This window comes from Saccopteryx leptura, chromosome 3, assembly GCF_036850995.1.
Source record: "Saccopteryx leptura isolate mSacLep1 chromosome 3, mSacLep1_pri_phased_curated, whole genome shotgun sequence".
Taxonomy (NCBI): Eukaryota; Metazoa; Chordata; class Mammalia; order Chiroptera; family Emballonuridae; genus Saccopteryx; species Saccopteryx leptura.
The window spans coordinates 168,944,757-168,962,052 of record NC_089505.1 but is presented as its reverse complement, the minus strand read 5'-3'; the positions used below and the strand labels follow the sequence as shown (position 1 = coordinate 168,962,052).

At 38.4% G+C, this 17,296-nt stretch overlaps 1 protein-coding gene and 1 pseudogene across 10 annotated transcripts in view; one reads left to right on the top strand and one right to left on the bottom strand.

The window, feature by feature from the left end:
• Positions 1-17,296, bottom strand: part of ZNF644 (zinc finger protein 644) — a 128,729-nt gene that overhangs the window by 56,231 nt on the left and 55,202 nt on the right. The window contains exon 3 of one of the 10 annotated variants that reach the window (XM_066376809.1): positions 2,281-2,396. The exons of the other annotated variants lie outside the window; for them this stretch is intronic. Within the exon in view, the coding sequence (XP_066232906.1) occupies positions 2,281-2,295 (15 nt within the window). The 5' untranslated portion in view covers positions 2,296-2,396. The remainder of the gene's footprint in view (positions 1-2,280; positions 2,397-17,296) is intronic. 10 annotated transcript variants of the gene reach the window in all.
• Positions 4,228-5,435, top strand: LOC136397735 (PDZ and LIM domain protein 1-like; annotated as a pseudogene).

Here is a 17,296-nt window from a genome sequence, read left to right as displayed (position 1 = left end):
AGATAGGCATCTAGACCAATGGGACAGATCTGAGAATCCAGAAATAAACATAAACAGCTATGGCCAGTTGATTTTTAACAAAGATGTCAAGACTGTTCAATGGTCTTTTCAACAAATGGTGCTGAAAACACTGTACAATCACATGCAAGGGAATAAAGTTAGACCATTGCCTCATAACATGTACAGAAATTAAATCAAAATGGATCAACAATATAAAATATAAGAGCTAAATCTATAAAACTCTTAGAAGAATGCCTAGGGATGAATTGTACAAACAAAAAAATATAGTTAATTTGGACTCCAATAAAAAGCTTTTGTGCATCTAAAGACATTATCAGGATATATTTGATAAGAATTTAATATCCAGAATGTATAATACAAACAGTTCAATAATAAAAAGACAACCCAATTTTTTTTAAGCGAGAAAGACAGACAGACAGACAGGAAGGGAGATGAGAAGCATCAACTTCGTAGGTGCAGCACTTTCAGTGTTTCATTGATTGTTTCTCATATGTGCCTTGACGGGGGGGGGGGGGGGGTGCCCTCCAGTCAAGCCAGCAAACCTGGGGTCAAGACAGTGACCTTGGGTTTCAAGCCAGCAACCCTGGGGTCCCACTCAAGCTGGGAACCTCACGCTCAAGCTCGTTAGCCTGCGCTGAAGTATGATGAACTGTGCTGAAGCCAGCGACTTTGGGGTTTCAAACCTAGGACCTCAGTGCCGGAGGCTGACACTCTATCCACTGTGCCAGCACCTGGTCAGGTGACAAATAACCCAATTTTAAAAACGCGCAGCAAAGGACCTGAAGAGACGTTTCTCAAAAGAATATATACAAATAGCCAACAAGCCCAGGAAAAGATATTCAACATCTTGGTCATTAAAAAAATGCAAATGAAAACCATAATGAGATACCACTTTACCCCCATTAGAATAGATTTAATTAAAAAATTAAAAAATAACAAATGTTACTGAGAATGGGGAAAAGTAGAGATCCTTAAACATTGCTGGTCAGAATGTAAAATTGTGTATCCACTGTGGAAAAGTTTGATGTTTCCTTTAAAAAGTAAGAGAATTACATATGACTCAGCTATGCAACTCCTAGATGTATATAGCCAAGAGAACTGAATACACATGTATACAAAGAAACCTGTACATGAATGCTTATAGCATCATTATTCATAATAGCCAAAAGAAAAAAAAATGAAGTACATGCTACAACTTGGGTGAACCTTGAAAACATTATGCTAAGAGACTGAAGTGAGACACAAAGGTCACATATCTTATGATATCTTTAACATGAAATACCAAGAGGCAAACCCATAGACACAGTAAGTAAAGCATACCACCAGGTGAGAGTGGAAGGGGGGGACTAGGAAATGATTATTTAATAGTTATAAAGGTGGTCAAACAGTTTTGAAACCAAAGAGCTAGTGGATCTATAATATTGTGCATTTCACCTTAACTAAAAATGAAAGACGGCATCCTAAAACGGCCCCAAGTCTGACAACATTCAATTTGAAGCAAACTTCTACTTCCTTAGACCTCTCTAAAATCACCCAACCAAAGTCCAAATCCTGTAATAGGTTCTTTCAACTACCTTCTTATAAAGAAAAACAAAGGTTCCCTATAGGGTGCAGAATTCCTCTGCAACAAGTAAACTTGTTCAACTATTGGTGTTCTTGCTGGTCTTTTTTGGCTGGAAGGCAAGTAAGACTAACAATTTCACAACAGAAAAAACAGAAGACAGAAGATAGAACACAAAGGGATAATATCCTTATTAAAAGAAAATAACTGCCAATTCAGAATTCTAACCAGTAAAAAACTATCATTCAAAAGTGAAGGTGAAATACAGAACATGACCAAACAACAAAAACTAAGAGAATTTCTCAGCACCAATCTACACCAAAGGATATACTAGGTGTTCTTTAAAAAACAAACAAACAAACAAAAAACCTCAGAGAACTGAAGATATAGGAAGGAATAAAAACTGATAAAAATGGTAATGATGTAGGTAAATTTAAAATAATGACATAAAACAATGATGTCGTCTTATGGAAATTAAAATACATATGGAGTGAATTAACTGAGCAAAAGGTAAGAGAGGGGATTAAAGTGTTTTAGGTTCCTTGCATTGTCTGGAAAATTAGGAAATAATTAGTCTTATAGGTAAAGGTTACCTGTTGCAAAATGGTTCTAAAAGTGTGGTTTTAGGAGTCCCGAGACCCTATTAGGGGAATCCTCAAACCATACTATTTTCATAATCATATTAAGACCATATTTACCTTTTTCACTCTCATTTTCTTACAAGGGTACAATGGAGATGTCCAGAATATTACTTGTGATATCCCAAGAGATTAAAGCAGAAGCACGTATGAGAATCCAGTTGTCTTCTATTAAGCTAGACATTAAAGAAATTTGCAAAAATGTAAAACAGTGGTACTCTTTTGTAAATTAAATTTTGTTTTAAAAGTGTATTTTTCACAAAATTATGGTATGTTAACATTTAATTGAATATTCTTGTTCCCCCAAACAAAATGTAATCTGGCCCAAAAAGTCAACTGTGCCAAGGTTGAAAAACACCTCTATAACCAAGTAAACAAAAGTTCTTAAGAATCTGAATGGGTCTTGAGAACACAGCTTGAGGACATGACTTCATGGACTGGAAGACTTAATACCATAACGATGTCAATGCTATCTCAAATTAGTAAATTCAATTTTTGTAAGACTAACAATATGGCTATAAAAATTTAAAAGGAAGTACAAAGAGCCAAGAACAAGGTGGAAAAGACTTGCTTTATTAAATGTAAAGACTTGTTATGGCCCTGGCTGGTAGCACAGTGGATAAGAAAATTGTACTGGTGTCTGGATGTCAGAATTCAATTCCTGGTCAGGGCACACAGAAGAAACAACCATCTGCTTCTCCTCCCCTCCTTCCTCTTTTCTTCCTCTTCCCCTCCTGCAGCAAGTGGTTTGATTGGTTCAAGCATGGCCCCAGGCCAAGAATAGCTTGGTGCACAACAGCCTCAGGCATTAAAAATAGCTCAATACTTGAGCATTCACCCAAGATGGGGTTGCTGGGTAAATCCTGATTGGGGCACATGTAGTAATCTGCCTTGTTATCTCCCATCCTCTCACACCCCCCCAAAAGAACTAAGAAACAAAAAAGACTTGTTATAATGCCATGCAAATTTCAACTGTGGTTTTCGTGCAAGAGTAGATAATAGAGTAGGCCAATACAAAAAATATATACAGCCCAGAAACAGACTCATGTATAGTTACTTGATTTATGACAAAGGCGATACATAGAGCAGTGGGTAGACAAACTTTTCAATAAATGGTACAATACTCAACATTGGTTCAGGTAGAAGGTAGATCAAAAAACAGAAAAACCAATATACAAAATAAAATATAATCAACAACCAATTCTAAGTAGAAACTAAAATAATAAAGTCTCTAGAAAAGTGTTTCTCAACCTCAGCACCAGAGATACTGTAGGATGTTTAAAAACATCCCTAACTAACCCACTAGATAAAGAGTAAACTACCCACCCTGTTGTGAAAACTAAAAATGTCTCAGAACATTGCCAAATGTCCCACGAAAGGGTTAAAAGTGTGGGGTGAGGGAAGGGGAAACTGCCTCTAGTTGAGAACCATTGTTCTAGAACAGTGATTTTCAACCAGTTGCCACAAGACTTTTTTAAAACGCGCAATTCCTATTTAGTCAGAGGCACTGACCTCCTTCTCCTCAGACTGTTAAATAAAAAAATAACAACCAACACAACAACAAGCGTCTGGTGTGAATGCATCAAAATTATACCTATTTTTTTGTCATACCAGCAAAAACATAATATATTTTTGGTGTGCTGCAGAATTTTAGTAATTAGTTTATGTGTGCCAAGAGATGAAAAGGGTTGAAAATCACTGTTCTAGAAGGTAACAAGAGAATATCTTAATTTCCTTGGAACAGGGAGAGACTTCTTAAACAGGGCACAAGAAGCATTGATTGACTCTGAAAGAAAACAATAAAATAAGCTACATTAAGACCTTCCATCAAAAAGGAATATTAATAGGGTAAAATTCAAGCCAAATTGGGATACATTTTTTCCAACAAATGTACCTAAACAAAGGGCTTGTATCTAGCATGCACATCTCCTGAAAACAGAAGAGAACGGGGGCTTCACTGCATGCTGTTGCATCTATCCCCGCAAGTCGCAGCTCACCATCGCAGCCATGACCACCCAGCAAAAAGTCCTCCAGGGCCTGGGGCTATGGGACTTCCACCTCGTGGGGACAAGGACTTCGAGCAGCCTGTCACTATTTCCATAGTCATTCTAGGAAGTAAGGCTGCTATAGCTCATTTATGTGTTGGAGATGTAATCACAGCCATTGATGGGGAAAACACCAGCAATATGATGCACTTGGAAGCTCAGAACAAAATTAAGGGCTACATAGACAACATGACTCTCATCGTAACCAGATGCGAACATAAAGTCTGGTCTCTGGCCTGACCTGTGGTGGTGCAATGGATAAAGCATCGACCTGGAATGCTGAGGTTGTCGATTCAAAACCCTGTGCTTGCCTGGTCAAGAAACATATGGGAGTTGATATTTCCTGCTCCTCCCCCTGTTCTATCTCTCTCTAGCTAAAAAAAAAAAAAAAAAAAAAAAGGAATAAAATCTACCAAAAAAAAAAAAAAAAAGAAAAGAAAAAGAAAAAAAGCAGTTTGGTCTCCTCTAGTGACAAAGGAAGGGAAACGTCATCCACACAAGATGAATTTACCTGCTGAACTTCAACAGGTCCTGCACTCAGGAAGTGCCCATACAGGACTGCCATGCCCTTTGCTTCTATGCCTGTCTCCAGCTCTACCCCCAGGATTATCACAAACCAGTATAACAACCCCTTTGGCCTCTACTCCTCTGAAAACACTTCCAACTTCAACAGTGCCTTACAGTCAAAGAGAGCCAGTGGACCAGAGATGAATAACAGAGCTTTAGAGCATTCTCAGTCTCCAAGTGACTTGTCATCAACAAAGAATCTGAAGTTTACAAGATGCTTCAGGAGAAACAGGAGTTAAATGAGCCCTTGAAACAGTCCACTTCCTTCCTGGTTTTGCAGGCAATTCTGGAATCTGAAGTAAAAGAAGATCCCAACAAGCATTCGGGATTCAGAAGTTAGTAAGGCTCCTTGTCAACAAAGTGGCTGCAATGATTAGAAATGCCTAGAAATTGCCTAAGTGTGACAAATGTGGCACCAATGTTATCAGTGTGCTTGTGAAGCTGCAGGGCCATCACCCCCACCTTAAGTGCTGTATGTGCACAGACTGTGGCACAAACCTTAAACAAAAGGGCCATTTCTTTGTGGAAGATCAAATCTGTGAAATACACTCCCAAGAGCAGGTCACTCCACACAAACACGTGGTCACTGTGTTCCCCAAATGAACCATCAGATGTGAACCTAACACTATTCTCCAACTAGCCCCCATGGCAACTTGTTCACAATGCTTGGGCCCTCTCCTCTCTTGGAAATTCTTGCTTATAGTGGTTTTATCACTGGCTTCATCAAACAATGCATCCCCCACCTTTGCTGACTTGCACTGCTGGGTGATGCCTGCTTTTATAATAAATGGAAAATTGTTATGTTCATTGTCCCCTTGCCACCATCACTATCTTTTCTTCACCTCAATCTCTGCTGCAAATGGACATCAGCCAAATTTGAACCAAACCAAATTTAATATGTCTGCCATTTGATTTTTTTTCTCAATAAATTTATAGACTCAAAAGAAAACCTCCCGGAAAACAAAACAAAACAAAACAAAAATAGAAGTACAGAAACTCTAAGAGAAAAAACAGGACTCATATCCATAAAATATCTAACTCCTATAAATCAGAAATAGAGAAAGCTCAATACTAGTAACAAAAATTGGCAGCAGGGGCTGGGGAAGACGAGGAGGCTTCACAAAAGAGAATATCCAAACAGCCAATAAATTTATAAGAAAGTACTAAATCTCATGTGGAATCAAGGAAATGCATCCTTCAGAAGGGCTAAAACTATTAAAGAGGCTATTAATACAGTATTGTTGACAATACAGACCAATAGGAGCCCTCATATCCTATTGATGGGATAGGTACAAACAACAAACACTTTGAAAACAATTCTTTTATCTTCTAAATTTGAACAATATACACCCATGACCCAGCTATCCTTCCCCTGGTATATCCTCCACATAAATGTTCTACATGTGCCCCAAGTAACATGTACAAGAATGTTCAAGAGAGTATTATTTAATCCAAATGCCTAAAAGTAAAAGAGACAGTAATAAAATGCAAAGATTAGCTATAGCTACATGTAAAAACATTCATGAATTTCCGAAATGTAACACTAAGATAACCAGAGACAAATACCACCAGTTATAATTCTATTTATATGAAAGGCCAAAAACAAGTATTAAAAAAAGGCTACAAGCCCTGGCCAGTTGGCTCAGAGGTAGAGCATCAGCCCAGCGTATGGATGTCCCGGGTTCGATTCCTGGTCAGGGCACACAGGAGAAGCGCCCATCTGCTTCTCTACCCTTCCCCTTCCCTTCCCCTTCCCCTTCCCCTCCCTTCCCCTTCCCCTCCCTTCCCCTCCCTTCCCCTCCCTTCCCCTCCCTTCCCTTCCCTTCCCTTCCCTTCCCTTCCCTCTCCTCTTCTCTCTCTCTCTCTCTCTCTCTCTCTCTCTCTCTCCCCCCCCACAGCCAAGGCTCCACTGGAGCAAAGTTGGCCCGGGTGCTGAGGACGGCTCCATGGCCTCTGCCTCAGGCACTAGAATGGCTCTGGCTGCAACAGAGCATTGCCCCCTAGTGGGCATGCCAGGTGGATCCCAGTCGGGTGCATGCGGGAGTCTGTCTCTCTGCCTCCCCACTTCTCATTTCAGAAAAATAACAAAAATAAATAAATAAGTAAACGCTATAGTCTTTGAAGCCAGGCCAGTAGTTACTCCAGGAAATAGGAATAGGTGAGTGGGTTGGGAAAAGAAACAGGGTTGCCGGCAGTATCCTATTTCATGATGTGGAGAGATCATAGAACTTTGACCTTACGGTGAGTCACTGAACTCTCTACTTACACTCTGTATACTTTCTTGAACGTATTTCATTCCAACTTTAAACAAGACATTTTATATGCGGTATATGAAATCTAGAAACTAATAACTACAAAATAATTTAGCTATTAAAATCATGTCTGGGGCCTGACCAGGTGGTGGCGCAGTGGATAGAGCATCGGACTGGGATGTGGAAGGACCCAGGTTCAAGACCCCGAGGTTGCCAACTTGAGCACAGGCTCATCTGGTTTGAGCAAAATGCTCATCAGCTTGGACCCAAGGTCACTGGCTCGAGCAAGGGGTTACTCAGTCTGCTGAAGGCCCGCGGTCATGGCACATATGAGAAAGCAATCAATGAACAACTAAGGTGTCGCAACGAAAAACTGATGATTGATGCTTCTCATCTCTCTCCGTTCCTGTCTGTCTGTCCCTATCTATCCCTCTATCTGACTCTCTCTCTGTCCCTGTAAAAAAAAAAAATCATGTCTGGGGACATAATAATTTCCCACATCTTACAGTTCAGTATTCTCTGTCTAATTAAATATCTCAGAAGGACTGAGTTTTCAGAATGCCACAAGGAGACAATTAAATACATTTAAGTTTTGTTTTCCTGTATGTTCCACCTGATCACCTGAAACACATCTTAGCTTTATAAAATAAAACATGCATCTTGAAAATGTTAATATTAAAGGAAAGTTGAAGCTGTTTGTTTCTAATATTGAAAATATTTTTCTGAGATTAAAAAACAAAGAGGATTAAGGCAAACGATAAGTGATTTGTATGCTTCCCTCTGCAAACTAAGATTTTATTTTTATAATCCATGACATTTTAATAAAACTCAATTTTATACCAATTACTATTTTATATACAAAATCAGAATGAAACATTTATAATATTAAGTTGTTTAATATTAAATAGATCCCCTCTGAACATAATCACTTATGTAGAACAGCACAGTTAAGACAATCTGATTCATTTTTAAGCCAAGTAGTGCCACCAAGTGGTAGCAAATTCTTTTTCTAATATCACTCCAAAGCAAGTTGTACTTGAATACAATATTGGAACGGAAAGTAATCAATCTTTCAATAACTTAAGAAAGATTGCAAAACAGTGTATCTTGGTACAAAAGTTTGAAAACAGATCAATCTTTTGTGAAACAAGTATATACTATTACAGTAGACTTAAAGCTTTAATGTTAAATTTTTCTTAGCGGCAAGGGACTATGCATACAATAATGCAGTGCTTACTTTTCATTTCTTGGTGTTTTTTCATTTCCTATTTTCTTAAAAGACTTTAAGTTGGTTTACAAGTTAATAAAACACAATAAAAACCCTGAAGGTTTAATAACAATGTTACTGTCTCTAAATACAGGGAGAGAGGAGTAAGGAAAGGATCTGTTCCAGGCCTTGCCTTTGCTTACATCAATAGATCATCTTCCTGTGTCTCTTCAAATTGTCTTCCCTCTATGCATGTCTCTTATGTGCAAATTTTCCCAGTCATAGCTGGATTAGGGTAACACCCTAATGACCAACCTTCCATTATTACCTCTGTTAAGAACCTATCTCCAAATAGGGTCCCACTTTGAGGTACTGGGGGAATTAGAACCTGAATTTGGGATTGGAGAAGGGGGAGTATGACAATTCAAGCAGTAATACTACCCTTCTGTATTTGAATATGTCTGAGAAAACTGCAATTTTCTTATTTAACAAGACAAAATTAGCTCCTGAAAGTTCTTAAATGATACTATAGAATACTTTTGATATTATGCTTTATAATAAGAAACATGTATTTGGTCTTCCTCCCTGTTTGTAGTGTAGAGCTCCAAAACCCTTGGAATTTTCTGCATGAGGACAGCTACAAAGATGTCTTCTTTATGCTACTGAAGTGGCTTTTGGAAACCGCCTCAAGCCTGGGAGCTACTTGCCAGAGGAGAAAACTAAGTGATTAGGGGGTTTGTATTTTCATTCCCACTCACCTGCCCTCCAAGGAAAGGATGACTGTAGGTTAAATCAATCATCAAGGGCCAATGACTTAGTCCAGGGGTCCCCAAACTGCGGCCCCCTGAGGCCATTTATCCGGCCCCCACTGCACTTCCGGAAGGGGCACCTCTTTCATTGGTGGTCAGTGAGAGGAGCACAGGATGCATCCTGGAGTACTGTATGTGGCGGCGCCACAAAGCACGGCCTCGCTCACGTACAGTACTACTTCTGGTGATGCAGGACACATGCGTCACGGCTCCGGAAGTGCGTCATATCACTTGTTATGGCTAGCAGTGACAAATATGGAACCCGGACATTGACCATCTCACTAGCCAAAAGCAGGCCCACAGTTCCCGTTGAAATACTGGTCAGTTTGTTGATTTATAATAAATTTACTTGTTCTTTATTTTAAATATTGTATTTGTTCCCATTTTGTTTTTTTACATTAAAATAAGATACGTGCAGTGTGCATAGGGATTTGTTCATAGTTTTTTTTATAGTCCGGCCCTCCAACGGTCTGAGGAACAGTGAACTGGCCCCCTATGTAAAAGTTTGGGGACCCCTGACTTAATCAATCATGCCTGCATAATAAAGCATCCATAAACCCCAAAAGGACTGAGTTCAGAGAGCTTCCGGACTGGTGGACACATGGAAGTGCTGAGAGAGTGGGATGTCTGGAGCAGGCAGGGAAGTTCTACACCCTTTCCTCACCACTTGCCTATGCATCTCTTCTATCTGGCTGTTTCTGAGTTATATTCTTGATAGTCCTATTTTCTGCTGCTTTGCTTAATATATAGTGTTTCCTTTATCCCTCCTAGCTCAATGCCCCACTCATATTTCAGGCTGGGACCTACTCCTAATTTAGAGCTCTCTTTCCTCCTTTTGCCAACTTGTATTATGAATTTACCTTTGCCACCCAGCTTAGTGTATCCCAAGGTTCTCTTTACCATGCCACAGTTACAGAGATCCAGGGAAAAGCAACCTGGTCTCAACTCTCCAAGCAGAGGAGAACAGAAGCTCCATATCCACGCATGCTGCAAATGGCTTTTTTCAGTCTACCTGAATCATTACCAGCTAGAAGCAGCGGTCACTGGGACTTGGACATGAGCTGCAAAGTATAGAATGGTGACAACAATTCCAGTGCCATGCGGACTTTTCCTGTGGGGAACTTTCCTGGACTCCTGCTCCCTGTGACAGCTCCTAACAGACTGAACTGTGGTTGGGTTGCATTTTTCAGGGATTTGGCATGGTGATGGGGCCAACTTGGACTTGGTGAACATGTTAAGGACACTACTACTCTTTTATGGATTCTTGCTGTATTGGCCAAGAGTTTGCTTAAAGGCTTTTAATCACTGTAAAAAAAAAATAGAGGACTGGATGAAGAAGATGGGGCACATATACACCATGGTATACTATTCAGCTAGGAGAAATGATGACATCGGATCACTTATAGAGGAATGGTGGAGTCTTGGTAGCATTGTGCGGGGTGAAATAAGCGAATCAGAAAAAAACAGGAACTGCAGGATTCCATACATTGGTGGGACATAAAAGCGAGACTAAGAGGCATGGAGAGTAGTGTGGTGGTTACAGGGGTGGGGTGGGGGGAGGGAAGGAAGGAGAGGGGGAGGGGGAGGGGTACAGAGAGACCTGGATGGAGGGTGGCGGAGGACGATCTCTCTTCGGGTGATGGGTATGCAACAGAACTAAATGACAAGATAACCTGGAAATGTTTTCTTTGAATGTATGTACCCTGATTTATTGATGTCACCCCATTAAAATAAAAATTTATTTATAAAAAAAACCACAACAATATTCAAATGAGTAAACAGGTTTCTTGAGTTCTGTAATCCACTCTACCAAATTAATTGAAGCCAAAGAAGGGGTCATGGGGTCATTTGATTTAGAATCAGTTGGTCAAAAGGGCAGGTAACAAGCTGGGTTTGTGACTGCCATCTGAAAGATGGTGGGGGGCAATTTTTGTAAGACTGAACCCTTAACTTGTGGAATCTGATGCTGTCTTGGAATGGACAGTGTCAGAATCAAGGTGAATTTTAGGACATTCACCTGGTTTCTAGAGAACTGCTTGGTGGTATGGAACAAACCCCCTACTCACACATTGGAATCTGGTCTAGAACCCAAATAATGCTATTTTAATTTCATGTACTACTACTGGCAAAAGAAATGACTCAATTTTAGGATAAAGCTATAAACAGGGGTGGGCACAAAGTAGGTTTACAGTTTTGAGTACACAAAATGGAGTTTGCTCTTCTATTACTTATTAATTATTGTATTATTTTCCATAAGAACTGCAAACCTACTTTAGCCCACCTCTGTATATGTATCTATAAAATCAAAGTAGTAAGTGTTATATAGTTCTGGTCCAAACAAATGCATTCAGTCCCAGACCTCATCTCCTAAACAATCTCTCTATTATCACAGCAACCCCGCCACACTGGCCTCCTTACAATTCCATGACCAGGTCTCAAGTACATGTTCTCTGCCTGGAATTCTTCCTCCAAATGTATATATAAATCAGTTCACTTCAGTTTCAATTATTTCCTTCTCAGCTTTTTTTATACCATCCCATCCTACATAATAGCTCTCTTAATCACTCTTTTATCTCCCTCTCTGGTTTTCTTTTTCCTCACAGTACTTCCTAATAACTGACATTTGCCTGACCTGTGGTGGTGCAGTGGATAAAGTGTCAACCTGGAACCCTGAGGTTGCCGGTTCAAAACCCTGGGCTTGCCTGGTCAAGGCACATATGGGAGTTGATGCTTCCAGCTCCTCCCCACCTTCTCTCTCTCTCTCTCCCTCTCTGTCTCTCTCTCTCCCTTTCTCTCTCCTCTCTAAAATGAATAAATAAAATTTAAAAAAAATAAATAAATAACTGACATTATATTTAGATTATGTCTTCTCCCTCCCACTACTAAAAAGTTTCTTGAGGGAAGAGACCAATTTTTTGTTCACTGACACACCCCTCGCATATAAGTCAGTACTTAGTGTGAATACCATTTTGTGTATTATCATAAGCAGAAAAAAAGAATTTTTTAAAATTAATGTATCTCAGGTAAGTGGTTCTATTGGTTCCTTTCTAATCAGTTCTTCACACTTATTGTCAGAGTGATCTTTTCAAGTTCATTACTTCTCTGTAGAACTCAACGGTTTCCTCTCTTAGGACATATTCCCAAATCTTAAACATAGATAAAATGGCTCCGATGGGCCCCACCCTAGTCTAGTCCCACACTTTTACTTCAAACAGTTCTCAGGGATTCAACCACACTGGCCCTCTCTCAAACTTCCCAGCACATTCCTTCTTATCACAGGGCCTCTGCACATGCAGCTTCTTTGGTCTGGAACAGGGGTCCCCAAACTTTTTACACAGGGGGCCAGTTCACTGTCCCTCAGACTGTTGGAGGGCCGGACTATAAAAAAAACTATGAACAAATCCCTATGCACACTGCACATATCTTATTTTAAAGTAAAAAAACAAAACGGGAACAAATACAATATTTAAAATAAAGAACAAGTAAATTTAAATCAACAAATTGACCAGTATTTCAATGGGAACTATGCTACTCTCACTGACCACCAATGAAAGAAGTGCTCCTTCTGGAAGTGCAGCGGGGGCCGGATAAACGGCCTCAGGGAGCCGCGGGCCGTAGTTTGGGGACTCCTGGTCTGGAATACTCTGCTCTCCTTTCTCCAACCCCCTATCACAACAGTTTAGATAACTTTAACTGAACATCTTCCTTTGGATCACAGCTTTAAACATCATTTACTGTCAGAAACCTTCCTCAAACACTCAATATATCAAGTTCCTTTGCCATATGCTCTTAAAGAACTGTTCCTTTCAGAGCTCTAATGTCTCTTAAATATTCAACTGATTATAACTAATTAATGTATGTCTCCCAATGAACCAAAGTTCTAAGAGAATGGGAACCACGTCCCTTGTCGTATACATTGTGTTCTAAGCAACTAGTAGGTGCTCATATATCTAAATGAAGGGACACAAAGTGCCAGCGAACTGTAAGAGAATAATAAAGCTTGTAATCAGTCAATTATGGGAATTAAAAACAAACTTTTTTTATTAACCTTTTTATCCACACATCCTGTACATTTCTGGGTAGCCTCTCACTAACCATCAGTGTGTACACAAAACGTAAAAGCTTATTTAATATTTCTGCTAATAGGAAAATATGACTAATATAAATTCTACAACATTTTTTTTCTATCATTAGCTTTCAGGTGTCAAAACAGCAACTAACTCCAGACTGAACTGTATAATTTTGCCTTTGTTTCTTTAATGACAAGATCATAATAATTAAAATGAGTTAAAACAAATTTTTAAAACAAATCATATCATAAATAACATAAAAATAAGGCTGTAACTCCCAGATTTGACATTTTCCTAAATAATTTATTATAACTTTCAGATGACATAGATGCATATGTACTTGCAATAGCAAATCAAGATTTACATATTTGATGATGCATTACATCATGTGATTACATTCTGAGTATGGTTAAATATTCATTTTAAAAATTCCAAGTAATTATTCAACTCATTAGTCTATTCAATTACATAGAACATCCTGAACTCATTATTTACAGACCAAATGTGCCACCCCCACCAAAATATCATATAGTAGTAAAGCCCTAACCTCCAGCACCTCAGAAAGTGCTATATTCAGAAACAAGACCTTTACAGAGGTAACTAAGTTAAAAGAAGGCCATTAGGGTGGGCCCTAACCCAGGGGTCTCAAACTCGCGGGCCACATGCGGCCCGCCGAACAATTTTGTGCGGCCCGTAGACTAATTCACGAAGATCAAAATATTTTGGATAAAATTAAGTAAGCCTAGGGGCCTACTTGTATTTTTCATTTCTCTAGCATCCTAGCTAGATATTAGCTTAGTTAACAGCAGTTGTGATGCGAACTACAGTTTCTGGTCGTTTTGTGACACTGAAAAGTGTTGCGTAACAGTTGCCTTTTATAGACCTAGTGCGGCCCGCATGCTGAGTTGAGTTTGAGACCCCTGCCCTAACCCAATCAGACTGGTGTCCTTACAAGGAGAGATCAGGACACACAATGGGGAACCAATGGAAACCAAGGAACGATGCATACTCACAGTAAAAATGGTTACTCAAAGAAGCAAAAAAGTGAGCATGTGTAAGCCAAGGGGAAAGGCTTCAGGAGAAACCAAGACTGCCTGACTTAATTGGAAGAACATAAATTTCTGTCCTCGGTCAGGGCACATACAGAAACAGTTCGATCTTCCTGTCTCTCCGTCTCTCCCTGCCTCTCTCTCACATACAAAACAAAGAAAGAAGAAAGAAAGAAAGAAAGAAAGAAAGAAAGAAAGAAAGAAAGAAAGAAAGAAAGAAAGAAAGAGAGAAAGAAAGGAAAAGAAAAGAAAAGAAAAGAAAGAAAAAAGAAAAGAAAAGAAAAAAGAAAAGAAAAGAAAAGAAAAGAAAAGAAAAGAAAAGAGAGAAAGAAATTAATTTCTGTTGTTTAAGACACCCAGCCAGTCCTAGGTATTTTCTTATGGCAGCCCTAGTAGACTATATGCTCATCCTGACAGAAACAGTGAGATGTTTTATATTATACAGCATATGAAGGTTCTATTCTGCTAATATATGCTAAAGGCTGTGACTGAAAAATAACATCTGTTTGGGCATATGAGCAGGAATGCCTAAGAAAAAATTTAGTCCTGCCTACCCACATTACTGCAATCCTGTAAAACAAGGATGGATCTCTACCTAGGTAGGTACTCATGTCAATTTCTTTAATGTCAGAAGAGAACAACTTAGCTACTATATATCTGATATATAAAACATATGTATTTCTTCTGAGCCCGTAATATACAAGACTTATATTTGAGACCCTTACAAATTACCTTAATTAAAATAGTTTGCCAACTGTCCTTTTCTATGTCTGAGATATGCTCACTAATAGTCAGAAATTAAGCTGTGATTCAGAAAAATTTAAGTCTTCAAAAACACAGATTGCAGAAATTTCTGATTCAATTTTACTAAGGTTCACAGTTCTTTTTAAGTACCCCCATATAACTCTTAATACATAGTCAGGATTATCTACGACAGGTTTCCCAAACAAGTCTGAACTTGAAGACCTTTAAAAAAATATGAATGCTTAGATCCCCTCTGCATAATGTGGGACTGTGGCTCTGACGTTATTATATTTAAATATATATTACAATATTACATATATATTATATAAAAGTAATACATATTGCCTGACCCAGGAGGTTGTGCATTGGATAGAGGGTCAGACTGGGAAGCAGAGAATCCAGATTCGAAACCCCGAGGTCGCCAGCTTGAGGGCAGGCTCATCTGGCTTGAGCACAGCTCACTAACTTCAACCCAAGGTCGCTGGCTTGAGCAAGGGGTCACTCGGTCTGCTGTAGCCCCACGGTCAAGGCACATATGAGAAAGCAATCAATGAACAACCAAAGTGCCACAACGAAGAACTGATGCTTCTTATCTCTCTCCCTTCCTGTCTGTCCCTATCTGTCCCTCTCTCTGTCTCTGTCACAAATAAAAAATAAAAGTAATACGTATTAAAAGAATCTGTTAGGGATCTGAATGTGCAGCCATGATTAAATATTATAGTCTAGAATCCAGGTATTATGTATTAATATATTATGTGCAATAAAATACTGGTCTATATGAGTGATTATCTATTGAAAAATATATCATCATATTCCATTCAACATCTTTTCCTTAGTAGTAAACACAAGTAAAGTATAAACTGTAGTATCGCTTCACAGTGAAAGGCATCTGTGAGCCTTCAATTATTCAAATGCAAAAGAGAATGAGATGCTCAACAAAATAGTAACAAACACAATTCAACAATATAGTCCAAAGACTATATACAACACGACCAAGTAGGATTTATTCCTAGAATGCAAAGACAGTTCTACAATTACAATCAATGTAGTATATCACATTAACAGAAGAATAAAAGCAATATAACCATGTTAAATGATTAAAAAAAACATGTTGACAAAATTCAACATCATTTCATAATAATAATAAAAAACATTTAACAAATAGGAATACAAGGAAATAACCTCAACATAATAAAGGCAATACAGGAAAAGGCAAAAGACAGAAAGCTTTTCTCTAAGATCAGAACAAGACAAGCTTGCCCATTTTAACTGCTTTTATTTAACACAGCATAGAGCAAGTAGTAAGATAGAAATAAAAGGCATCCAATTTGGAAAGGGAGAAATAAAGTCACCTTTGTTCCAGATGACATAATATTAATAGGCAGAAAATCCTCAAGATTCCATAAAAAAGGCTGTCAGAAATAATAAAGGAATTCAGCAAAGCTATAGCATACAAAAATTAACACATCCCCTGTATCTTACAGCAATCACAAAACTTAAACTTCAAATGGATTAAAGACTTAAATGTAAAACCTGAAACCATGAACCTCCTAGAACATAGGAAAAAATCTTGAAATGGGTATTTACAATAATTTTTTGGATGTGACACCTAAAGAAGAAGCAATAAAATAAAAAACGAATGGGACTACCTCAAACTAAAAATTTTGCACAGCAAGAGACAACCTGTAAAGTGAAAAAAAAATTGCAAACTATATTCAATAAGGGGTTAATAGACAATGGAATGCAAAGACAGTTCTACATTATAACTCATACAACTCAATATTTAAAAAATCCCATTGAAAAATGTGCAGAACCACAGTATATGTGCAGGTCATGCTGAAACTGTGAGTTTGTCTCACTCAGGGACTTGTACCTCTGAGTGTGTGCACATAGCTCATCATATCTGCACCACCTGAATGGACCTTTTTTTTTTTAAAGAAGATATCCAAATAGCCAACAGGTACATGATAACATGCTCAATATCAGTATTCATTAGAAAAATATAAGTCAAACCACAATGATATATCCCCTCACACCTGTTAGATTGACTATCATAAAAAAAGAGGTTAAAAATATTGGCAAGAATGTGGAGAGAAGAAAATTGTTGGTAAAAATATAAACTGATACAGCCCCGATAGAAAACAGTATGGATGTTCCTCAAAATAGAAACACAGGATCCAGCAATTCCATTTCGGTGTATTTGTCTGAAGAATATGAAAATATTAACTCAAAAAAGGCTATCTGCAAAAAAAAAAAAAAAAAAAAAAGGCTATCTGCACCCCCATGTTCAAAGAAGTATTATTTACAATTAAAAAGCATTAATTACAAGACAT